Genomic DNA, 24,748 nt, shown 5'->3' with positions numbered 1-24,748 from the left:
CTTTTGCCGAGGCACAGAGCGTCCCAGCTCAGGGACCCCGTTCACATTGCACTTCGGACCCGGAAATTTCCCAGGTCGACCCCATTTACACTGAACACGGGTCTGCCCTGGCAATAAGTGAGCGTTATCACAAGAGGAGCTTTTATTGGCTGAAAAATACTGAGGTCATTTAAAGGGAAATAGTTTTTTTGCACACAAAGATGAGGTCAAAGTGGGTGGTGACTGTTCACAGCATTGTTTTAATCATGGTCACTATTGGGTAGCCCAGAGTTCTTGTTTTATTGTGTTTTTATGCTGTTTTATACAGCGAATGAGAGCTTGATGCAGCTGCACAATGTCATTTCAAGAGGAGAAAGGATCAATTTCTGGCACAGAGGGAGAATGCTAGGCGTCTGTATATGCACAGGAGGAGAGTTTATCTCAGGGCCAGCGTCCCAGACACCCAATCAGATGCTTTATGTTGAAAAACCCGGCTCTCACCATTCATAATGCAGGCTAACCAGGGCCGACACAGGAAATACCCCACCAAAAGTCCCGGGTCTAAATCACGGGTTTTCAGATCCGGGCTTTTTCACTAGCACCAATCATACTGCGCCTAAACCAAGGTCGTCTGGGCTTGCCCCGGCAAAAACCCGGGTTTTTCAGGTAGTATAAAGGTGGTATAAGTCAATCAACATTTATACCTAGACCCACACCATTTTGTCTTGTCGTGTTATGCATGGTAGCATTGCAGCCAGAGTATAGAAACACTTCTGATTAAGCTTCACAGAGAATTTGGAGACAGACTTTTCTTGAAATGTATTTAAGTCATTAATGTTTTAAGGTGTATTTCTTCAGAAATACCTGTGACTTTCTGTTTTTAATATGATAATTACATTTTATTTACATTTTTAATATTTATAATTCATGGATGTAAATTATTGAAAGAGTATGATGTACACTATAATGAGTTATACTGCCTAATGTGTTAGTATATACACCATTAACATCTTTTCATATTATTAAAAATTAAACACCTTTAACAGTACATCTGAATGCACAAAGGCTATTTTCTGTATATGTTGTAAAGTGTTGAATTGAGGGATCACCACATTAACCTTTTGACAGACCGAGTGCACTTTAACACATAGCAGGGGACGCAGTTCTCAGCTAGCTCTAGGCAATATTCCCAATTGAATTCATTAGTGCTTGTGTGATTATTTTGTCCCAATCCTAAAATAGTAGTGTGCGCATACAATTTCAAATTGTGATCATATTTCATAGCTTTAAATCAGATCTATAGAATTTGGGCTTTTCATTACAATGATCCCACATCACTGGATTGCTGTGTGTGCTGCCAGCATTTGATTGTTGGGACATCTATGGATCACATTTTTACTCCCATAACTTAACATACACAATTCATATGCACAAAGAATAAAATATATATACTCGTCTTACACTCTTGGGTGCCTTGTTTGAAGCTGCTATTTATCTGCTGGAACATAGACTGACAACCCTTCTCAAATGCAGGAAGCACAATGCTCTGGAAAGCTTCTCTGTACGCTGTATGAATAGTTAAGTGAAGGGCATCAGCAACTGCTCGACCAATGGCATCAGTAATATTCTGAAAAGAAGAGATACATATTTATCACAAACCAAGCTTCACTCAATTGTACAAGGTCTTGAAATAACTGATAAGCAGCCCTTATAGATATCCCCAAAAATATAGACAGCAAAAAAAATATTGAATTACAGTTAATTCCTTTTACTCAAAATACACCATGGCAGTCATTAAAATGGGTACATTCCTTTGTAGTTTAGGTAGAGACAGGTAGGGTAAAAATGGTCACAGACAGTACAATGGGATGCAGCCACAGAATATAGTAGGGAGGGGTACAAAATACAAACTAAAGAAATAACAGGTCAATCACATATGGTACATCCACAAGCACTTATTCAGTGGTTGGGTGGAGGACATGTCTCCCAAACTAAGAGCCATTAGAAGATAAAACATCCAGATGATTGGGGTGTGGCTAGGTGAGAAGACAGTTTCCCGCAGCTCGGATCATAGAGAGCTGTTTTCACCTGCAATCTCAAGTAAAAGTTATCATAAATATAATCCTCAATAGCCCATTTAACTGGACATCAGACAGAGAAGTCAAGGGACCCCTTTTTGGCATTCAGAGGTTCCGTTTATCGGGTGCCTACAGCATCGCACCTCTGGAAATCAACGGCCTGGGAGTGACGCACTGCATGTTTCATCCCCCCACACCCGGTTTCACTATAGCTGACCTAGGATTTCAACACTGATCGGACAGCAGAGATCTAACAGCAGGCATCCACACTTCAGTTTCAAAGGCGGCTCCTCTTCTGAATGTGCTTAGAAGTGATACTTCCTTAATATACTAGAAGTTGGCCAGCGTTGGACTGGTCCGCCCTCCCTGGCGCTTGATAGCACCGAATCCATTGTTGGCGAGATGGAGCAGTGAGCAGCTTAGGTTTTTTTTTTCATGCACAGGGGGGAGGGGGTGTGTGCTCTAAAGCATTCATGGTCAGTGAACAGCAACAGGCAGGCAATCGCTAGGACACCTGTTGCTGTATGGGGCCCCACAGTGCTGTGCAGCAGACAGGAAGTGCTGACTTCACTTCCTGTCTGCCTGATCTAAAGAGCCAGGGATGATCGTGGGAAATGGTTAAACATAAATGCTATCAATTTATTGCTGGGGCTGTTTGGAGGGAGGGTAATAGGTTTATTTATCAAATGTGAGTACTATTATTTTAATGTTGGGGCTGGAGAGAGGTCTAATTATTAAATCTGGGTGATTTTTATTTAATGCCAGGGATGGTTGGAGTTTTCTAAATTTCATTTACCCATATTTTTTTCCAATAGGGTCGCCAAGGATCCAGACAAGCAGCAACTGATCTAAAGAAACCAGCACCACAGGTAGTGAAAGTGACAAGACAGGTAGCAGAAAGCAGGACAGTCTGCCAAATGTCCTGAATCTGGTGGGGCAGTCCTGAATTTGGGTAACTGTCTTGATTAGTCAGGATTTGCTCCGACTACAAGGACAGTTGGGAAGTATGTCCGGCTTCACACTGTACTACACTGTTGCCATATGCAACCTTGAACAAATTTTCAGACATAGTGGTGAAATATTGATTAAAATCGCGTATGTAGGTCGGGCCCCGCCTGGTGGAGCATGGAATAGGTCGTGTGCGCCGGAGCTCCCCAACCTAAATTATCAGTTTTAAGATCCTGAACTGCTCTTTTGTATGCCAGACCTGTCCGGTTCTGCGCCGTAGGTCTCCCTGATTTCTCCGGTCCAAGTTGAAGGTGTGGTGGCGTGTCAGGACGGCTGTCGCTGTGTCCAGAGCTGTACCGATATTGGTAGTGTGGCGGTCGGGAGGAACTGACTCCTATCCCTGGCAGGGTCAGTGTCGGAGACTTCTGTGCCAGGAAGCGTATATACTTACCTGTCTTCTGAGACGGTCACTTGAGGTGAAGAGAACGGGCATCTGGAGGCTGGTAGTGAAGGGGACATCCACATATAAGTATTCCCGCCACAGTGTAGGCACCATCTTGGAGGTGTGTATGTTCAGAGAGCAGGCTTGTTTACAGCTCCCTACTGCTGCAGATGCGGATGCCTTGGATCTGCTGAATGCTGGAGCCTGCTACTAGTAAAGTTCAGGAACCCTTATTTGGTGAAGTGGAGAGAGCATAGTGTGTCATTGGATCCTGCGTAGAGGCCTCCCGCTCTGAGTTGTTTATGTTCAGGTGTTATCTGCAGTACATACATTTTATTTGATTCAGTACTGTAGAGGCCATATTCCTCTGAGACTTCTGAACCCTGGATATAAATTCAGCTGAAGCCTGGGTGATTTGTCTTTGGTCTTCTCCTGCATTACGAGTAACCTGTATACAACTCTATATTGCATCTACTGTTATCTATATAAAGGGTGTTACTATGGGTAAACACTCTACAAATGTTACTGCTGCTAGTAGGCTGGATAAATATGCAGGTTCCAATTCTTCTATAGCCTCAGGAGGAACTCCTGTATCTGAGCCGCAGGTGCCTCAGTCTTCCAGGGATTTAGCTCAGCCTGCAGATACTGCCACTACCTTGCAAGAGGTCCTGAAAGCCATTGCTGACTGTGGCAAAAAAAAGGTAACTGACAAAATTGGAGAGGTGCAGGTTGACTTGTCATTGATGCGACAGGATTTTCAGAAGATCCGAGAGCGTGTGGCGGAGACGGAGGCCCGCATTTCCATTCTTGAGGACACTACAGCTCCTTTACCTCAGAAAGTTGCTGGTTTGGAGGCTCAGATGGTATCAGTTAAACAGAAACTATCAGACATGGAGGGCAGCCTCAGACGCAGTAATGTTCGGCTGGTGTGTCTTCCTGAAAAGGCTGAGGCGGATGCTCTTGAAACCTTCTTGGAGAACTGGATGATCCAGACATTCAGCAGAGAGGAGTTCACGGCCCAGTTTGTGGTGGAGAGGGCACATCGGATTCTGCCTCAAGGGCTCCCTCCTGGTGCGCCGCAGCGCAGATTCATTGCTAAAGTACTTCATTATAAAGATCGGGATTCTACGCCTGGCTCGGATTAAGGGCCCCTTAATGTATCAAAACCAAACAGTGGCTGTGTTTCCAGATTTCTCGGTGGATGTACAAAAAAGCAGAGCTTTTACAGCTTTTTAGCAGAGCATACAGGTGAAGTGTCACCTCCGTGAGATGCAATTGACATACGCTATGCTTTTCAGGCCAGGTTGCGGATGGAACTACCTTTTTCTTTGAATCACCGTCAGAGGCAACTCACTGGCTGGATAGGAGAGCTCCGTTAGGTGTTTGCCTGGATTGAAGATGCTCCTGGTGATGTATTGACTTCCTGGACTGAACTGATGCAATTGATTATTGTTTGCCTCTGATAGCTTAAATGTTTAAGATAATTTCCTTCAGTGTATATCATTCTGACTTATCTTTACACATGTTGAAATGCTTTTGATTAATGTAGAAGTTATTTGGTTATTCATGAAGGTGTCAACTCTAAGGCGGTATTTCTGATGCTCCCGGATATTCTACTCTGTATTCGTTGAACAGATGGGTGTGGGGTGCTGGAGGAGTAATATTGTGATTGTGTGGGTTGGGGGGATTCCCTTGCTTAAAGGGTCACTGTCTCTCTCTCCTTCTATAGCATATACTTGTGTTTCCATAAGTACATGGGAATAGCTGTGTAGGTTGTTTGAGGGGATGTGGGGTAGTTGTAGTGGGATCCAGGTATGTCTAAGTTGGGGGTGTATATACGGGGAGGGGGTTGTTTGGACAAGGTAGTGAGTGTTAGGTTAATTAAAGTTAAATGCAGTGTCAAATGTGTTTTCTCATGCAAATACTTTCAGATGTCGAGGTTAACTGATTTTGTATATGTCAATGCGGCTGACTGGTGGCTGTCTGTCTGTCTGGGTCTAAGGGGGTGGTTTTCTATGTGGAAATGTGTCATGTGTATTATTCCCTAGTGTTATGGCGATTGGAAAGATGAGTAGAGGGTTAATTAATTTTTTGACCTGGAATGTTAGTGGCCTAAATGATAAAATTAAAAGTTCTTTGGTCATGTCTCATTTAAAAAAATATGAAGCGGATGTTATATGCCTCACCGAGACTCATCGAGTGGGCGGTAAACTGTTGGCTTTTAAGAAACCGTGGGCTGAATGGGCCTATCATGCTGCTCACACTTGCTATTCCAGGGGGACGTCTCTCCTTATACGTAAAAAAGTTCACTTTGTTCTGGAAGAGGTGGAATCTGACCCACTGGGTAGATACGTTTTTTTTGAGGGGTACTTTTGATTCTACTCGTATAAATTTATTGGCAGTCTATGTCCTGCCCCCCTATAGTGGTGAAGTTTTTAAAAAAAATGTATTGATTTTGTCTCTCTATCTCCTGATACTCCTGTGATTTGCTGTGGGGATTTTAATAATGTGTTGGATCCTAATGTTGACAGGTGGAGGGTGGCGGGAGATACTATGCATGTTGGAAAGTCTAAATTTTCTGATCTGGTGGAATAGATGGGCTTGGTGGATGTGTGGCGTTTGAGGCACCAGGCAGAGATTTGTTTTTCTCTTTATTCTACTTCGTATTATGCCTTTTCCCGAATTGATTTGGCACTTTTTTCTAAGAAGCTGCTGCCGGCTGTCTCGGATGTTGCATACTTACGAGAGGGATTTCGGACCATTCTCTCTTAGTATTAATTTTAAAACTTAATGCCTCTCAATGCCAAGCATTTTGGAGACTTAACCCCTTCTGGCTGACGTTATTGAAGGAAGGGGACACATTAGAGTCAATGGGAGGGTTATTTTGGTATTAATGTGCATACGGCTGCTCCGCCTCTCATTTGGGATTCATTCAAGGCCTTTCTAAGAGGTTTTCTAATTAGAAGTATTAATTGTTTTTAAAAAGAATCCAGGCTGCGAGGTGATACTGGGGCAGTACACCTGTTAAACCGTAACACAGGTGTCCTAAGGCGAGCTCGGGGAGGACAGAAACCTCCCGTAGAGCAGAAGGAGGTTTTAAGGTTGGAGGAGGTGTATCTTTCTTCTCCAATGGCATCTGACAGACAGACTTGGTTAGCGGTTCAGCGAGAGGGGTCAGACCATTTACTAGACAAATCAAGGTGTAAGTTGTTATTTGCTAGACATACCCAATATTTTGAGGCGGATAAATGGCGTAGGTTTTTGGCATACTTGGCTAGATCCTCTGGTTTAGTCCCCTTCTCTTTGAAACATGCTCTAATCTCTCCTATCCTCAAAAAACCCAATCTCGACCCCACCTCTCTTGCTAATTATCGCCCTGTCTCACTACTCCCCTATGCCTCCAAATTACTTGAGCGGTTTGTCTGCAACTGCCTCGCCAGACACCTCTCGGACTATTCCCTCTTTGACCCTCGCCAATCCGGCTACCGTCCCCTCCACTCCACCGAAACTGCCCTGGCCAAGGTTACTAATGACCTCCTATCGGCCAAGTCCAAGGGTCACTTCTCCCTACTTATCCTCCTTGACCTCTCCGCAGCCATTGACACAGTGGACCACCCCCTCCTGCTGCAAACCCTTCTCTCTCTCTTGGCCTCTCTGGATCTGTCAATGCCTGGTTCACCTCATACCTTGCTAACCACTCCTTCTCTGTATCTACATCTGGATATTCCTCCTCCCCCAGAGCCCGCAGGTCTCAGTTCTCTGCCCTTTACTCTTCTCGCTCTATACTTCCTCACTTGGTGCTCTCATGTCCTCCTTTGGTCTTCAGTATCACCTTTATGCTGACGACATTCAACTCTACATCACTTCTCCTGATCTTTCTTCCACCCTCATCTATCGGGTATCTGACTGCCTCTCCGCCATCTCCTCCTGGATGTCCACGCGTTTTCTTAAAATCAATATCTCCAAAACGGAACTCATTGTCTTTCCTCCACCCAGACTCCCATCCCAACATGACCTCTCTATTGTTGTCAACAACACCACCATCTCCTCTGTCACCCAGCTCCGATGCCTGGGTGTCACCCTCGACTCCGCTCTCTCTTTTGCCCCCCACATTCATTCCCTTGCCCAGTGCTGTCGCTTCCAACTGCGCAACATCGCCCGCATCTGTCCCTTCCTCTTTCAGGATGCCACCAAAACCATCATCCACACACATCTCTCGCCTGGATTATTTATTATTATTAATTTTTATTTATAGGGCACTACTAGGTGTCCATAGCGACGTACAGGGACAAACGAAATTACAATACGAGGTGAGACAGCACAGTACAGTAAACAATAAGCACAGTAACTCAGTGAGCTCAAAGCACAGCTAGAAGGGCGGTGGAAGGGAGAGGGGAAGGTCCGCCTATGACGGAGTCCAAGAGGGAAGGCACGGATGACAGGGAGACCCCCAGAGGGGAGAGGAGGGAGCGAGAGGGGACGGGGGGGAAGGGGGTCCTCAAGGAGGAGGGCTAGGTAGCTGGAGAACAGAGTTAAAAGTGGTGAAGACAGGAGGAGAGATGACCCTGCTCAAAGGAGCGTACAATCTAAGGGATGGGGTAGACAGAGAGACACGGGGGAGAGATGGAGGAACGGAGGATAAGGATAAGGGAAGGGGAAAGAGGGGAAGAGGCAGAAGAAAAGGTAGGAATTTAAGTGGGAGACTGGAAGGCTTTAAGAGAAAGGTGGGTTTTTAAAGCCCGTTTGAAACTGGACAGATTAGGAGAAGTTCTGATGGAGGGAGCTTGTTCCAGTGGAGGGGGGCAGCGCGGTCGAAGTCTTGTATACGCGCGTGGGAGGAGGTGATCAGGGGGGAAGAGAGGCGACGGTCATTGGCAGAATGGAGAGGGCGGGATGGAGCATGAATAGAAAGGAGGGTGGAGATGTAGGGGGCAACCTCCTCCTCACTGGCCTCCCCCACTCCCATCTCTCCCCCCTCCACTCTGTACTCAACGCGGCCGCAAGACTCATCTTCCTCTCACGCCACTCCTCCTCTGCCTCGCCTTATACTGGCTTCCCTTCCCCTATAGAATCCTTTTCAAACTCCTCTCCACCACTTACAAGGCTCTCTCCCACTCTACTGCCCCCTACATCTCTAACCTCCTCTCCATTCACACTCGACCCGCTCCCTGCGCTTAGCCAATGATCGCAGCCTCTCCTCCTCTCTTATCACCTCTTCCCACTCCAGAATCCAAGACTTTTCCCGTGCAGCCCCCCTTCACTGGAATGACCTCCCTCGTTCCATCCGTCTCTCTCCTACTTTGTGCTCCTTCAAACGTGCACTGAAAACTCACCTCTTTCACAAAGCCTACCAACCATCTACTTAACCACCTCACCTCCTCCACTTGCTCTTCCTTCTCTCTTCTGGCTCCCCTTGTGCCTGTTCGGTCTACCCTCCCTTAGGATGTAAGCTCACTTGAGCCCCCCTGTCTCCTCACCTGTTCTTCTGCTCTGTGCTTATTGCATCAGCCTGCCCGGAGTTTCTGAAGTACTGGTATTTTTGTTTATTATTCTGTACTGTTTCACCCTGTATAGTCTACTGTTTGTACTGTGTACGGCGCTGCGGAAATCTTGTGGCGCCTAACAAATGAATGATAATAATATTAATAATAATAATATTATGTTGTGCAGTCAGAATCGGGTCATTGCTTCTGTTAAGTTTCCTCAGGTCTAGGTTTTCCTTTTGCATAGAGTGTATTTTACCCCTCTCCGGCTCTCTAAATTTAGCGGGGGTCAGTTGGCTCTGTGTCTTAAATGGGGGAGTAAGAGGGGGGACTTTTGGCATATGCTCTGGAAGTGCCCATTGGATTCCTACTTTTGGAGAGAGGTGGGGGTTTCTATAAATCCACTGGAGGTGGGAGTGTCTGCCATTACAGCAGGACTATGTATATTTGGATCGGGCTTGGACAAGAACATCCATAAACTTATTAGACTGCTCATGAATTCTATAGTTATGCTGGCAAAGGTGGTCATCGCTAGAAAGTGGATGGCTCCAGAGGGCCCGGCTTTGAGAAATTGGATTGATATTGTTAATGACACAGTAGGCCGTGAGATATTTATGTATACCAGTAGGAACCTAGTTGATAAATATGAAAAGATCTGGTATAGATGGAGAACGTCCCCCTATGTTACAGAAGGATTGAGGGAGGTGGAGCTTTCCTCCTAATGCTGTGTTTGGGGCAGGCACCCCTCTGTTATCACTATTAATATCAATGTTTTTTGTATTTTTGTCACTATTACTGCCAATTGCCTCATTGCTGTTGTATTTTAGGCAGTTCGTACGGATTGTCTTTATTTCCTGAAGTATAATGCATTTTGATTATGTTTAAATAATCTTTCGACACTGCTTGTGCCCCTGCGTGGGCTTAGTTTGGTTATTATAGCCTAATCTTATCGGCTTTTTTTTGTTAAAGAAAATAAGAAAAAAAATGCAATAAAATAGTTTGATTTAAAAAAAATAATAATTGTGTATGTATGTATGTACCTATTGTGTGTTTAACGCAGTTGCACACAGTTTTGCCTGTGTATTTGTCTAAAATGATAATCCCCTGTCTCAAGTGCACCAGCCCCCTCACTCCCCTTACACCGCAAAATGGTATTAGGTGGGCCCGAATCATTGGCTTCCCTGGTGGCCCTTCATGTTCCAGTCAGACACTGAAGTTGCCACTTTAAGCGATCTGAAGCCGCAACTCCAAAACTCAGGTACCTGGCCACTAAACACTATAGGGCAGACATTATACCGATAAACTGCCCAGGGAATTTAATGGTGATATTTAAAATTCCAAAAGGGAGACACCTGGGGGTAAATGTATCAAGCTGAGAATTTTCCGGCGGGTTTGAAAAGTGAAGATGTTGCCTATATCAATCAATCAGATTTTAGCTATCATTTTGTAGAATGTACTACACATAAATGATAGCTAGAATCGGATTGGTTTTTCAAACCCGACGGAAAACTCTCAGCTTGATACATTTACCCCCTGGTGTGCAAAATTCTAACTAATTATTTTTCATTTTTAAAGATAACATTTTAATTAAACACCAAAAACTCATACAGGCAATCAAAATCGCATTATTTTTCTTTCATAGCCTTTTAAATTATACTTTCAGGATCAATAAAAAAAAAAAAAAAAAAAGGACATGTTAACTTCTCTGCCTCAGGTTGATGATGCTTATCGAACACAAGCATGTTTAAGTCTCAAAACATTCTTGATTGTGGCAAGATTGATAAAACCTTTGTTCCTGCAATCCCCATATTGTGACTGAAAGGAAAAACATTTCAAAGTAATATAATTTTACATACCTTTGACCTTCTATATCTCAGAAACTATGAGGCCTAGATAAGATACTACTACATATTTACGAACCCGTGTAAAATGTATCAAGTGTACCATGTTTCATGAAAATCTGAGTGAATGTTGGATGTTCACTGGAGTATATTCACTATGCAAACATTTTAACCTGCACACAGACAATCCAGTGAATTTCTATGATACATGATGAGAAACAATGCTAATAGCAAAATCCATATGGATTACACAATTTATCACACTATGCACACAAAAACAATTTAGTTCAGACTGCATATACAGTACACAAAGGAGGAGGATTTTCTGCATTTTTTCATTATAGATAATATGTAATATACAGGTCAGGTTAGTAAGACATGTATGAATATTGTAAAAGCAGATTTGTTAATCTCATACAAGAGCCAACTTTCAGGACATGGATTACATTGACAATGATCAGTCAGAGAATATTTGATGCACAAACATTATGTCTCTGACCTGTAATGATTGAAATGGTTTTAAAACTAATTTCAAGCCTTGAGATATATAGAGAACAAGAAATAAACATACAAGAATGTTTTACAAATGGACAAAAAGCAGCCATGACTGCCTACATAACAGAATATAAATAAAATGTTCATAACTTTGTGTCTGCTGATGCTATATGTGTTTTTAACCTATATGTAAAATAGCAAGATTCACCTTTGATTTAATCATCTTGGCAACATTCTCCTTTAGAGTTCCCTCCACAGACGTTAGCTTTGCAGTAATTGTGCTGCTAAGATGCCCGGTGACTGGCTCCAGACTCTTAGTGATGCCTTTAATACAAAGGACAAAAAAGATCAGCTCAACAATATTGTACACCGAATTTTATTTCAATTATGATAAATGAATAAAAATACAATACATATTGAAAATAAGTCACAATTTAAAATGAAATAAATTTTTGTGGGTTCAACCTGTTTTGCTGCCTACACAGAAACTTTAATTCACGTAAAACTGAATGTAAAGAATCCATCTTCAGAGTGACGGGAATTGCATATAGAGGTCTGGATCAAATGCAAAGCCATCAACTGACAGCAGTTTAAAAATTACTGGAAAAAGCAGCTATTAGCATCAAGAAATTGCAAACGCAAACAGTGGGTGATGGGCACGCAATGTATGCTCTCCCCCACCAAAAACAATTCATATTTTTCAGCAGTATGAAAAGACAAAATTCACTTGTTCTGTGAAAGATGGCCGCTTTTGTCCAGTGAAACAGGCTGTGGAAGCAGGATGTTTCCTGATACTTCCAAAAGACAGGTGTGCTGGCAGCATATACCATCTGCATTGGAGGTATTTTTGGAAATGCATCAATCAAAGAAGGGGCCCTGTAAGATTTTACTAATTAGGGAATGGGTAGGAAGACTGACGTTTTTGTTTAAATAAAATAAAAGCAAAATGCAGCTTCCTCTTATTAAGTTGCTCCACCTCTTTTTTACCATAAAATATAACTGACAGGATGGACTGGCTATGCCACCCTGTCTGTTGCTGCTGGGAACCGGCTGCGCTTACTTTGCCACTGTTTCCTTTCGTTATTCCAAATGCGCCCTCTTGCCGCAGTAGGAGGGGCTTACAAATGCTGTCACCACTGGACCGGCATCCAGTACCGGGTTTCTTCTGGGTAACTGATGCTGCAAGTGTACCCCGTTACTGGTGTACCTGGGCTGGTACTCTGGATCTTTTACTATGGTTTAGGGTTGCTGTGGATGGATCCCCCCGGCCTATCACACTGAACAGAGCTGCAGGGTAGCAGGCAGAGCGGTGGTACCGGAAAAGCTAAGTCCAACCTCAGAAACAGCCGGAGAACGGATTAGATTTAGGGTCTAATCTGCAGGTCACAGGAATACAGCAATACTGAAGATGGTTTCAAGCAGGTCTTTGAAGCAAGTGATATTTATTTGCTCTCACACTGGCTGAAGGTACCAGTGATCATGTCAGATGAAACAAGAAGAACATCTCAGTGTACAAGACAGTGCTTTTTATACGGATTTGGACACAGGCTATTTTTTTGAATCAGGATCCAATGTGTTTACACAAACATGGATTTACATGCATTGCAAAGCCAACAATATTAACACCTATCTATGAAATTCTAGAGATGCTGTGATGTCTTGCATCTGGTTTTCAGATGCAGAGAATCTAGGAGCCAGTCTTAATTAAAAGTTCCTGCCTTCAATTTTTGACCTTCACACATCAAAAGATCTAATTAGCATGGGGCCTCTCTTTAGACAGTCCAGAATACACATTCCCAAAGAAAGGTATAAAACCCAAACAAGCCACTTCCCCACATCACAACACACAAAAAATTAGAATTTTATACTTATGTAAAATTTGTTTCTCTTAGTCCATTGGGGGACATCGGGGTATAGTGTAGGGACAGAGCAAACTGGCACTTCAAACTACTGTTTAACTAAGCCCTAGCTCCTCCCCCTTTATACCCTACCTCCTGTCTCAGCCTCAGTTTATGTTTAACCAAGCCCACACAAAGCGGAGATCGAGAGAAAAAAAGGAGAGAATAAACTTAACAAAACAACATTCTCTTAACAACAACAAAAAATGTCAAACAGTAGGAGAATGGGGGACACCGGGTGCCCATCCTATGGACTAAGAGAAACAGATTTTACATAAGTCTAAAAATCCAATTTTCTCTGTCTTTCTTTGGGGGACACCGGGGACATCCCAAAGCTGCCTCATTGGAGGGAACGCTCAGAAGAAGCGGCACAAAGCACCTTTCTTCCAAAGCTTGCATCCTTGGATGCAAACACATTAAACTTGTAAAACTTAGTGAATGTGTGTACACACGGCCACGTGGCCACTTTACACAGCTGTTCACCGTAGGCACCATGGAGGGCTGCCCAGGAAGCACTTCCAGACCTTGTAGAGTGCGCCCGGAGATTATCTGGGACAGGTTCCCCAGCCCCACTATAAGCACTATTGTGAGCATCATAGAGAATCAAAAGATCCTCAGTTCTGCGCAGCTTCTGAGACATTTTCACATAAATGCGCAAGTCTCGGACAACATTGAGATAACGAACAGAATTATCCTTATCTGAAGACGAGGAATCAGTCAGGGCAGGAATGACAATGTCCAGATTTAGATGACATTTAGACACAACCTTAGGAAGGAAAGAGGGCTTGGTTCAAAGAACTGCCCTGTCTTTATGAAAAACCAGAAGAGGAGACTTGCAAGATAAAGCAGTAAGCTTTGAAACTCTGTGTGCCGTAGAAATGGCCAAAAGGAAACCCGTTTTCCAGGTTAGAAATTTGAATTCCACTCTATTCAAAGGTTCAAAAGGTGGATGCTGTAAAGCATTCGACACCAAAATCAAATCCCATGGAGGTACCGGAGGAATATATGGAGGTTGTACATGGAGAATGCCCTGAATGAAAGTTTGCACATCAGGTATGACAGCAAGTTCTCTATGAAAGAGCCGACACATGACCTTTTTAAAGAACTAAGACGCAAACCTGCAACCAATTCGTCCTGCAAGAACCTAAGTAACCTGGCCAAACGAAAAGAAGAAGTAGGATATCCCTTCTTTTCACACTGGTCAATATATGTTTTCCAGACTCTATAATAGATTTTTTCAGAGGCTGGTTTCTGAGCACGAAGCATGGTTTGCACCACACGTTCGGAAAAACCTTTAGCTCTTAGGATCATGGCTTCAACAGCCACACCGTTAAAGCCAGATGTTGTAAATCTAGATGACAAAAGGGACCTTGAGTTAATAGGTAACTGCCACGTCAGAGCTCCTGCCATGGAGAGCACGTCGGTGTACCAGGCCCTCCGCGGCCAATCCGGCGCTACTAGAAGAACTGGAACACCCTCTCTCTTTACCTTTTTTAACACCATTGGGAGCATGGCTACCGGTGGAAAAAGGTACACTAAGTGGTTCAACAGAGATGACATCATGTTGACATCCGGCTGACCCCACCGTTCCACCAACTGACGAAACACCTCTGGATGGAGGGACCATTCGCCCGGATGCAGAGTCTGCCTTCTTAGAAAGTCTGCTTGCCAATTCTCTATTCCGAGAATAAAGATTGCCATGAGCTCTGGAAGGTGAACCTCGGCCCACTGAAATATCTTATGTGTTTCCCGCATGGCCAAGGGACTCTTGGTACCACCCGGATTATTGAGGAATGCCACTGCTGTGGCATTGTCTGACTGAATCTTCACTGACCTTATCTGCAGCAAGTGTTGTGCGGTCATAAGAGCATGAAACACTGCTCGCAGTTCCAAGACATTGATTAGAAGCATGGATTCGTTCTAAGTCCAAATTGAGAATTTGCATCCCCTGGCGAGATTCTGTTTGTGTAACAAACAAAGAAGCGACTGACGCGTCGGCGGAGACAAGCGGAATACCTGGCCCAAGGAATAAGGAAAAAATGGGGGGAAACAGAGAAGGGGAGAGGAATGACCTAACACTGTCGCACAAGTGACGGAGAGTGGAATCCCTGATCTAGCTATATTAGGTTCACTTGTTAGTTAATAGTGGGGTGCCACCTATACAATAGCTATTGATAATTAGCAAAAAAGAAGGACAAGATTAGGTGCACTCACTCTCAGATCTATCTACAGGAAAAATTGGAACCATTTAAAACGTAACTTTTATTGACTGATAGTTCAGTGAAATATAAAATAATCAATGGATTGTGTGAATCTTAAAACAATGTGTGCTGTTAAAATTCGCTGGATGCGCCTAGAGCACAGATTTATTTTATTTTTAAGGTAAATAGAACCAGTATGCTATGTACCAGGATAGAATAAATTGATCTATAATATGGTTTCCAAACTACCTCTGGTAAAGGATTAAGATAAATTTAATATCCCCCGATACCCTGCAGATGAATAAGCAAGTTTATGTCTATGGATTATACCGTTCTTAAAACTAATAGTGTCTTGCTAACTGCCTAGCATAAGCTCCATCTAGCTTGGGATCTACTCGGAGCTGTATGGTATAATTGGCATTCATCAATAAATTCTGGCTAATCCAGCGAAACGCCGCCGCACATTTCACTGTGTAGGCTTAATCGTGGCTAGTAGAGGACTGAACTGACAGTTCTTAAATACTGTCAGTCTGAGACGACGATAATTAGCATGTGAGGTGTTCCTCCAATTACACGAAGGTAAATTGATTGGCAGATTGTATCGTCAATCCGTGTTCTTTAACTCAGACAAGTATCGTCTAGGGTATATAGCCAATCACATTCTATTACGTATTATGTAAGGACATTTGGACCAATCGGAGAGCATTCAGACCCTCAATGCTTTGTGAGACTTCCTATTCGTGCATGGTAGTCATAGCAACCATTATGTAAGCAGACGGATTGCGGTTATATTATGATTTCATTTTCTAGTTGGCAAAAGATCATGTTTGATTCTTATTTAGGCCAGCAATTATATACTCCGTATCCTTCCATATTTAGTTAAATGACATTTTAATGTTGCATATGTAGATCGATTCATACATTGGTCATGTTATTATATATCCAAGCATATTACTGGGTAAGTATGGTCATACAGAAAAGTTCATAAGCAACTGCCATCATGAATGCTTTGAAAGAAAAAAGAGAAAAGGAGCCAAGATATAGACATTCCTCATTATTGAAATTAATAGGCTTTATCAGGACATTTAAAAAAAAAAAAAAAAAAAGCATTCAGGCCTTCAATCCTTTGTGGAGCTTTCCATTTGTATGGTAGTCACAGCAACCGTTATCCATGTTATTATACACATGCACCTTTAATAGGCAAGTATGGTTGTATCAGAGAATTCATACGCAGCTACCATCATAAATACCTTAAGAGGGAGAATAGGGTTAAAATTAAAATTTGTGGCTTGATGTCACGGAAATGGCGATCTGAATAAGATTTAACATGGGCAAAAATAATCTAATTATTTTCCATTGATCAATATCAAAAAATTGAAAAAATGTGTCATCAGTACAAGATAATATCTTAAGACTTAAAAATAGCCAAACAAATTCTGAGGACTGGTGACGATAATTATAATATAAAAGTGGATCAATTAATAATAAGCTAGTGTTCTAACAATAAGTGACCAAATAATAAGAGGAGAACGAACGCCATAATAAATAATATTAAGGACACTAGGAGTTACCAGAGTGTCAAAGTGAAAAGAACCATCAAAAGAGTGTGGACAAAAAACTGGGGGGGGGGGGGGAAGAAAAGGTGATTTAAGGCATATATCAAAGTAACAGTGATTATAAAGTAGCCATAATTAAAAAATCTAAACTTATTACTTTATTAAATTATGAAAACATGAAATATAATAATAGTGATAAGTAGCCCTCATGTGATCTCCAGTCTGATGTTGTATTAAATACCATTTTTATTATTGAGTGGTTATTATAATTCTGAGCAAGAATTCATAGAAAGATTGTGTAGTTATTGTTGTCATTTAATCCCTTGGGATATATCGTGCCCATGAGATAGATCATCTTTGCTTCTTGTCTAAGCAGTGTTTGTTTGGTATCACCTCCTTTTATGCTGAGGTTAATTTTCTCCATATCAAATGCTGTTAAGAATTTGGGATCGCCATTGTGTACCTTGGAAAAATGGTGTGCTACTGATGTTAGAGTTTTAATTTTTCTGATATCTTGTTTTACATTTCAGATATTACCGATGTGTTCCAGTAGATGTTGTTTCAAGGGTCTGCTGGTCATGCAGATATATATTAACTCACAGGGGCAAGATAAACAGTATACAACGCCTTGCGAATTACAGTTGATGAAAGTCATGTGGTGATTGTCGAATTTGTCCACAAATTGTTTAGTTTTTATCGTATACTTACAGGCTTTACATTTTCCACAAGGATAAAATCCTGTTAGAGTTGTTCTAATTATTGGATGTTTGGATTTATCCTGGAAATGGCTATGTACGAATAAATCATGTAGATTTTTTGACCTTCACCAAGTTGTAAATATCCGATCACCTATTATTTCCTCAAGGTCAGGATCTAATTTCAGAATGTGGCTATGATTTTGTAAAATAGTCTGAATTTCCTGCCATTGGTTATTGAAGGTGCTAATAAATCTGATGGTGGTATCCTCAGATTTTGGTCATTGTTGTGGAAATATCAAGAATCCCTTGACTGGTGTCTTTTTTCAACCTCATCAACTATGATTTCTGGTTTCTCTATATGCCTTTTTAATCAAATTATGGCTGTATTCTCTTCTTAATAATCTTTTACGAAGTTCATTAGCTCTTTTATCGAAAATAGCTAAATAACCACAGTTTCTTCTTGTGTGGAGAAATTCGCTTTTTGGAATATTTCTGATTGTGCATGGAAAGTGGGAACTAGAAGCATGAAGAATGCTATTGGTCGCAGTCTTTTTTCTGTAAATATCAGTAGATAATTATTTTTGGCCTGTCACAAAGATTGTTAAGTCTAGAAATGTAACTTTTCCGGATCAATATCATAAGTTTGAGATTCAATTGGCTTTTATTCAGATGATTTATAAATTCTACCAAGATTTCCCTGTCACCTTCCCAGATGAAAAATATATCATCGATAAAGCGTAGCCATATTACAATATGCTGGGTGTAATTCTCATTTTCTCCAGTGAACACAAACTCACTCTCCCACCACCCCATATAGAGAGTGGCATAGGTTGGGGCACACGTTGTCCTCATAGCTGTGCCCCTAACCTTTAAGAAGAATTTATCATCAAATGTGAAAAAATTCCTTGTTAGAACGAATTCTAACAATCATAGTACAAATTTATTGTGATTGCTCCTTACCTTAGTTTCTAGGAAATGTTTAGCAGCCATGAGGCCTTTATTGTTTTCAATGCTCGTGTATAAGGCCTCAACATCGCATGTACATAGCCAGGTATTATCATGTAGGGTTATGTTCTGTATTTTAGTAAGTACATCTGACGTATCGCGTACATAGGAGGGCAGAGAAGATACAAATTCTCTCAGGTGGGTATCCACATAGATACTCGCTTTTTCCGTGAGATTGTCTTGACCTGAGACTATAGGTCGGCCTGGAGGTTTTTTATCGTTTTTATGAATCTTGGGAAGTATGTAAAACGTGGCTACTTTTGGATTATCAACCCACAGGAAGTCACAATTGATTTTATTTATGATACCTTCTTCATAGGCCTCTTTAATCAAATTTTGATATATTGATAGAAAGGATACTGTAGGGTTTGAAGGTAATTTCAGATAGCATTTTGTATCATTCAGTTATCTATAGACTTCTGCTGCATAATCTTTTATTGGCCCGAGGACCACATTTCCTCCATTGTCGGAGGGCTTGATTATTATGTCAGTCCATTTACTAATCTCCATTATTGCCTGTCTTTCTTCCCTTGTGACATTATGAGTATGTCTCGAATATTTCATCAGCCTATTTAACTCTTTAGAGACAAGATCAATGCAGATTTGGATTTCAGGACATATTGATGAGGTAGGAGTAAATGTTGATTTCTTTTTTAGCCGTGGATTAGTCTCAAGATCAATTCTTTGATCTTCCGATTCATCTTGTAATTCTTCAAGAAGTTCTAGCATTTGTTGATCTTGTGTATCATGGACATCTAGTTGCGTCAATCCTATAGTAATATTTGTATCTTGGTTAGTCTCTTGTCTTGTTCTAAAGATCTTTTTCAGTAATAATTTCCTCCCAAACAGGTGTAAATCTTTTTCAATAACAAACCGATTCATATTTATTGAAGGGGAAAATAATAAACAGAAATATCTATTCTTTCTAGAAGTCTGTGTCATTACTTTGGTGGATAAATTTATAACCCTCAGGGCATTATCTTGTTCCTCTAATAACGGCGTTTCCTGTGTTGGGCTTGAGCGGACATATCCCAGTCCCTTCTCTCTCTTTTTCTTATGTTTCGGCCCCCCCATGTTTAGTTTTCTTGTATCCCTGTCTGATTCGAGTGATCTCAAATTCCCTCCTAAAAAATGCCTTCTTGAAGATATTGAATTTGGTCGTTCATTTGAGCTATCATATGTTTCCCCGTCAGATGTCTCTACTTCAGATGTAGTATACCCTGACTGATAAGTATGAGTTTTAGTTCTTCCTTTCCACGGATTCCATTTGAAAACAATATTGTGCTCAAAATCATATTTATCTCATGCAAATTTCTGTATCTTTAATGACTTGTTTAATTTCTTGAATCTTTCTCTTATATTTAACGTAGGTTTTCTGGAATTTTTTCAGATTCTCAAACTCCCTAAGTTTATCTCCCAATCTTTCGACAGTGTATTGTTCCAATCTGATTTGATCATGTTTGGTCAAAATCTTTATCAGATCTTGTGAGCTCTTTTAATAGGGTCTGTTCCCACTCTTTTCTCAATGTATCATTAGCAAGCTCATAGGCAGGAAATAATTTCGGTCCGAGTTCCCTTGGGACCAATTTTGTTTCAAATAATTGTCAAAAGTAATTTTGTTCCAAAAGGTCTTAGTTTCTTTTATCAAGAGATGTTTTAACTCAAATAGATTCTCTGGCCACTGTTAGCTTTCCGTTTCTCTTAATTGGGATTCACTAAATAAATACTCCACATTCGTCCCCCATTTATCTTGTCTTAAACTCAGATCCTCTATGATATTCAAAGAAGTCATCTTTAAGAAAACTGAAAATAAAAAGATTGTTCCAGTCTCTTATTCTCCAAATGTAATATAAAAATATTTCAAAATATTTTTTTATAAATAAATACCACTGTGCTGACAAAGAGAATTGAATTAAATCAACTATGATATAATTTGACTAAAGGAATAAGGAAAAAAGGGGGGGGGGAAACACAGAAGAGGGGAGAGGGATGACCTATATCTGTCGCACAAGTGACGGAGAGTGGATTTAGCTATATTAGGTTCACTTATTATTGTATAGGTGGCACACTGCTATTAACTAGGTATTGATAATTAGCAAAAAAGAAGGACAAGATTAGGTGCACTCACTCTCAGATCTATCTACAGGAAAAATTGGAACCATTTAAAACGTAACTTTTATTGACTGATAGTTCAGTGAAATATAAAATAATCAATGGATTGTGTGAATCCATCGGTGGTAGACTGAAACCACCGATCTCTGAACAAGAGAAGACAGGCTCCTACCACTGGCGACAGCGACAAATGGCAAATGTGAGGACACTGGGTTTAGCGTAACCTTCTGGGCCGCACAGCCTATCCAAGGTTCAACATCACCCAGGCAAATATCCGAAATAACACAAATAAGTTTATTTAACAAAATGGTGGCACAAAACAGCAATAAACAGCTCTAAATAATAACGTGAAACACATAACACTACAGTCTGGCATAGACAAGATACAAGGTATAATAAAACCACCTCACCAGTATCCTTGTAACTGTCAGGGACTGCTGCCTCTCTCCTTTATATATATATATATATATATATATATATATATATATATATATATGTTTATATATATGTATAATCTATAATATAAAAGCCTAGTGGTGTGTGTTAGTCTGTCTGTGTGTGTGTGGAAAAAATAAAACCAAGCTGCAGCGCCACCTGCTGGGCGGAGTTATACACTGACCTACTAAATTCTTAGTGTGTGTGGAAAAAAAAATTCAGAAAGGGCTGAAATTTGGTATACTAAGATGTTTTTAATTTGTTAATTTAATTTGTTAAATTGTTAAAAGTGTTTATAAAGATTAAAAAAAATATATATATATTTCTTGAAGGAGAAGTGACAGTTGGGAGTGGTTGGTGGTTGCCAGAGCGAGAGGAGTGTGATACTCAGGACCGCTGAGAGAGATCCCTGTGTCTGGATAGACATCTGGATAGATGTGGCGATGAAAATGTAGGATGAAGTGATGGAGAAGAATGATGAGGTGGTGACATGTGGACAAAACCACGTTAAAAAAGGGCGCTTACGTCGGGAAGTAACGCTCTTCCCCTGAGGAGGCCTGGGCTATGGCCCAAATGCATGACTAGAACCTTTTTAACACCTTAAGTAGCTCGATTTGACTAGAATGCATGAGTATCATGCACGGGTTAACTTGTCTAATATATAAAAGTAAAAGCCGTGTGTTAGTGTGTGTGTGTAAAAAACTATTTTCTCAGAAAGGACTCATCCAATTGACCTGAAATTTGGTATACTGACATTATTTGACAAAAAAATTAGAATAGTGAAGTCAGTTAACTTCCATCATCCCCCCTTACCCCGTGGGAGGGGTAGTAAAGGCTAAATTTACAAGTTGAGGGGTCAAACTCATTTTCGCGAGGTAATTTTACCTCATGAACACACATTAAAAAGGGCGCTTGCATCGGGAAATAACGCTCTTCCCCTGAGGAGGCCTGGGCTAGGCCCAAATGCATGACAAGAACCTTTTTAACACCTTAAGTAGCTTGATTTGACTAGAATGCATGAGTATCATGCACAGGTTAACATATATATATATATATATATATATATATATATATATATATATATATATATATATATATATATATATACACACACACACACACACACACATACATATATATATATATATACATACATATATATATATATATATATATATATATATATATATATATATATATATATATATATATATATATATATCCATATAAATGCCTAGTGGCGTGTGAAAAAAAAAAACCAAGCTGCAGCGCCACCTGCTGGGCAGAGTTATACACTGACCTATATATTTCTTGAAGGAGAAGTGACAGTTGGGAGTGGTTGGTGGTTGCCGCGGGTGACAGTGGGGAGTTTTTAACACCTTAAGTAGCTTGATGAAGGATGTGGCGATGAAGATGAAGGATGAGGTGATGGAGAAAAATTATGAGGTGGTGACATGTGGACAAAACCACGTTAAAAAAGGGCGCTTGCGTCGGGAAGTAACGCTCTTCCCCTGAGGAGGCCTGGGCTAGGCCCAAATGCATGACAAGAACCTTTTTAACACCTTAAGTAGCTTGATTTGACTAGAATGCATGAGTATCATGCACGGGTTAACTTTTATATATATATATATATATATATATATATACACACACACACACACACACACACACCTACACACACACATACACATCTACAAACACATACATATACACACACACACATATATATATATATATACACACATACCGTACATTTTTTTTTAAACGTGAGACTTAAGCATACTTAAAAGGGAAAAAGTCTAAATTAAAGAAACATTACAGGGAAAACTGAAAGTTCAGTTCAACATGTCTCTCATACAATAATAATTATGTGTGATTTCAATGCTTTAACATTTAGGTCTACTACATTTTTTTTTATAATGGGTGTTCCATGTAATAAGTTAAAAAATATTCTACATTGACTTACACTGAGGAACAGTCTTTTTAATCTCTTCTCGTATTGTTTTATCAAGCCTGTTGAAGAGTGACCCAGAAAGCGAATGCGAGAGCTGCTGTGAAAGGTATTCCTGCATCCCTGTATTTCTCTGCTGCCCATCACTTAGGATCCGGTCCAATCTCCTTTCTGTGATAGAATAGGTTAAGGGTTGTTTTTCAAGACATTCTGAAAAATAAATCCAAATGCGATTTGCATTTCAGAAACAAAATTAACTGAGATCAAGCTTGCAATTTCCAGCGATTTTGAGTGTGTTATACTGCATAAAGGGCTAAATAAAACTCCCCTGTAAAAAAAAATGTGCCCACTATATTAATGTATTACATAGATATTTTCTGATGAGTATGAGGGCTGTTTAATATAGTAGAAAGTCCCCATCTAATACATTCGTAAAACCAAAGAAAGGTGGTTGTAAACATCATAGAACACTTACATTGTACTGTATTCACCTGTGGACTTGTGCTTGTACCTGATATCAAAACACCAAGCTCTAATATTCTTACATTTTAAACTAAGATGTACGTTATTTCGTATAACACCCACATAGTAGTTTCTTGAGAAAGAAAATAGTTATATTTATATTAAAAAATTAATAATTATGATGTAGCATATCAATTTAATATTTTTTTTAATCTGGTTTAAATTGGTGAAAGAAAAGGTGTTAAAGAAGTGTGATGTGTAAAACATTTGTCAGTTTACATGAACCCGAGAGGAGGCGCTAATAGTTGTTAGGATATAGAGAGTGGTGTCTTCCCTGATTAAAAATTTATGAGTGAAGATGAACAAGCACACGGCAGAATACCCACTGTATGCACACAGCAGAATACCCACTGTATGCACACGGCAGAATACCCACTGTATGAACACATGTGAAACACATTTAAAGTTGGTTCTTAGGCATGTGAGAGAGCAACAAATATATAGTTGTGACACCACTAAGTCAACAAAGATTTTAAAAAAACTGTCATAGTGCTTATAGTAGTATTGATGAGACTTGTGACAACACAACCATATAATAATACAATGAAAGCTACAGGTACTTGATAAACTGAACTCATGAAAAAGCATATTTAGGCCACATTTGCACTAGCTGCTAAGTCATTAACAAGACACCCGCTCATTAAAAGATACGTTCCTGTTCCTGCTGAGTATCAATCACACGCTCCACATGGCCCATGATGGAGCTTTGAGCTGCATCCAAATGATCAGTTAGTCTTTGCATGAGCTCCAACTGGTTTTGCCGAAGCTCTGAAAGCTCCTTTTGTTGACTGTACAGGAGAGCCATCAATTCCCCATGCTGCTCAAAACTTGCCTGTATAGATTAAACAGAACACCTTAAAAATGTCTTATGGTTTAAAATGTAACTTTAAAATACAATTTTTTTTTTCAGATTCAAATATAAATGTCCTATAACGTTCAGTACTGAATTAATTCAGAAAAGTCAGTGATGGGCAAAAGGCAGTCGTAAGGCAACACACAGCACTCTGAGCCGTCACCCGAGGCCCTTGCTTTATTGTCATTTTTGTTTGTTATAGCTAGTTCAACTTGTTTAAATTGAATGGTATCTCTTTCTTTGAGTTAATG

At 40.5% G+C, this 24,748-nt stretch overlaps 2 protein-coding genes across 3 annotated transcripts in view; one reads left to right on the top strand and one right to left on the bottom strand.

Moving 5' to 3' along the window:
• Nucleotides 1-24,748, top strand: part of SLC12A4 (solute carrier family 12 member 4) — a 1,264,335-nt gene that overhangs the window by 766,127 nt on the left and 473,460 nt on the right. The gene's annotated exons all lie outside the window — the stretch shown is intronic.
• The window catches only part of EDC4 (enhancer of mRNA decapping 4), a 257,782-nt gene that overhangs the window by 28,262 nt on the left and 204,772 nt on the right, over nt 1-24,748 (bottom strand). The window contains exons 21-24 of the mRNA XM_075187439.1: nt 24,296-24,476; nt 23,138-23,293; nt 11,475-11,590; nt 1,441-1,606 (exon numbers count right to left, since the gene is read on the bottom strand). Coding sequence (XP_075043540.1) covers nt 1,441-1,606; nt 11,475-11,590; nt 23,138-23,293; nt 24,296-24,476 — 619 coding nt within the window. The remainder of the gene's footprint in view (nt 1-1,440; nt 1,607-11,474; nt 11,591-23,137; nt 23,294-24,295; nt 24,477-24,748) is intronic.

This window comes from Mixophyes fleayi, chromosome 10 (assembly GCF_038048845.1).
Source record: "Mixophyes fleayi isolate aMixFle1 chromosome 10, aMixFle1.hap1, whole genome shotgun sequence".
Classification (NCBI taxonomy): domain Eukaryota; kingdom Metazoa; phylum Chordata; class Amphibia; order Anura; family Limnodynastidae; genus Mixophyes; species Mixophyes fleayi.
This window is presented reverse-complemented; position numbering and strand designations above follow the sequence as displayed.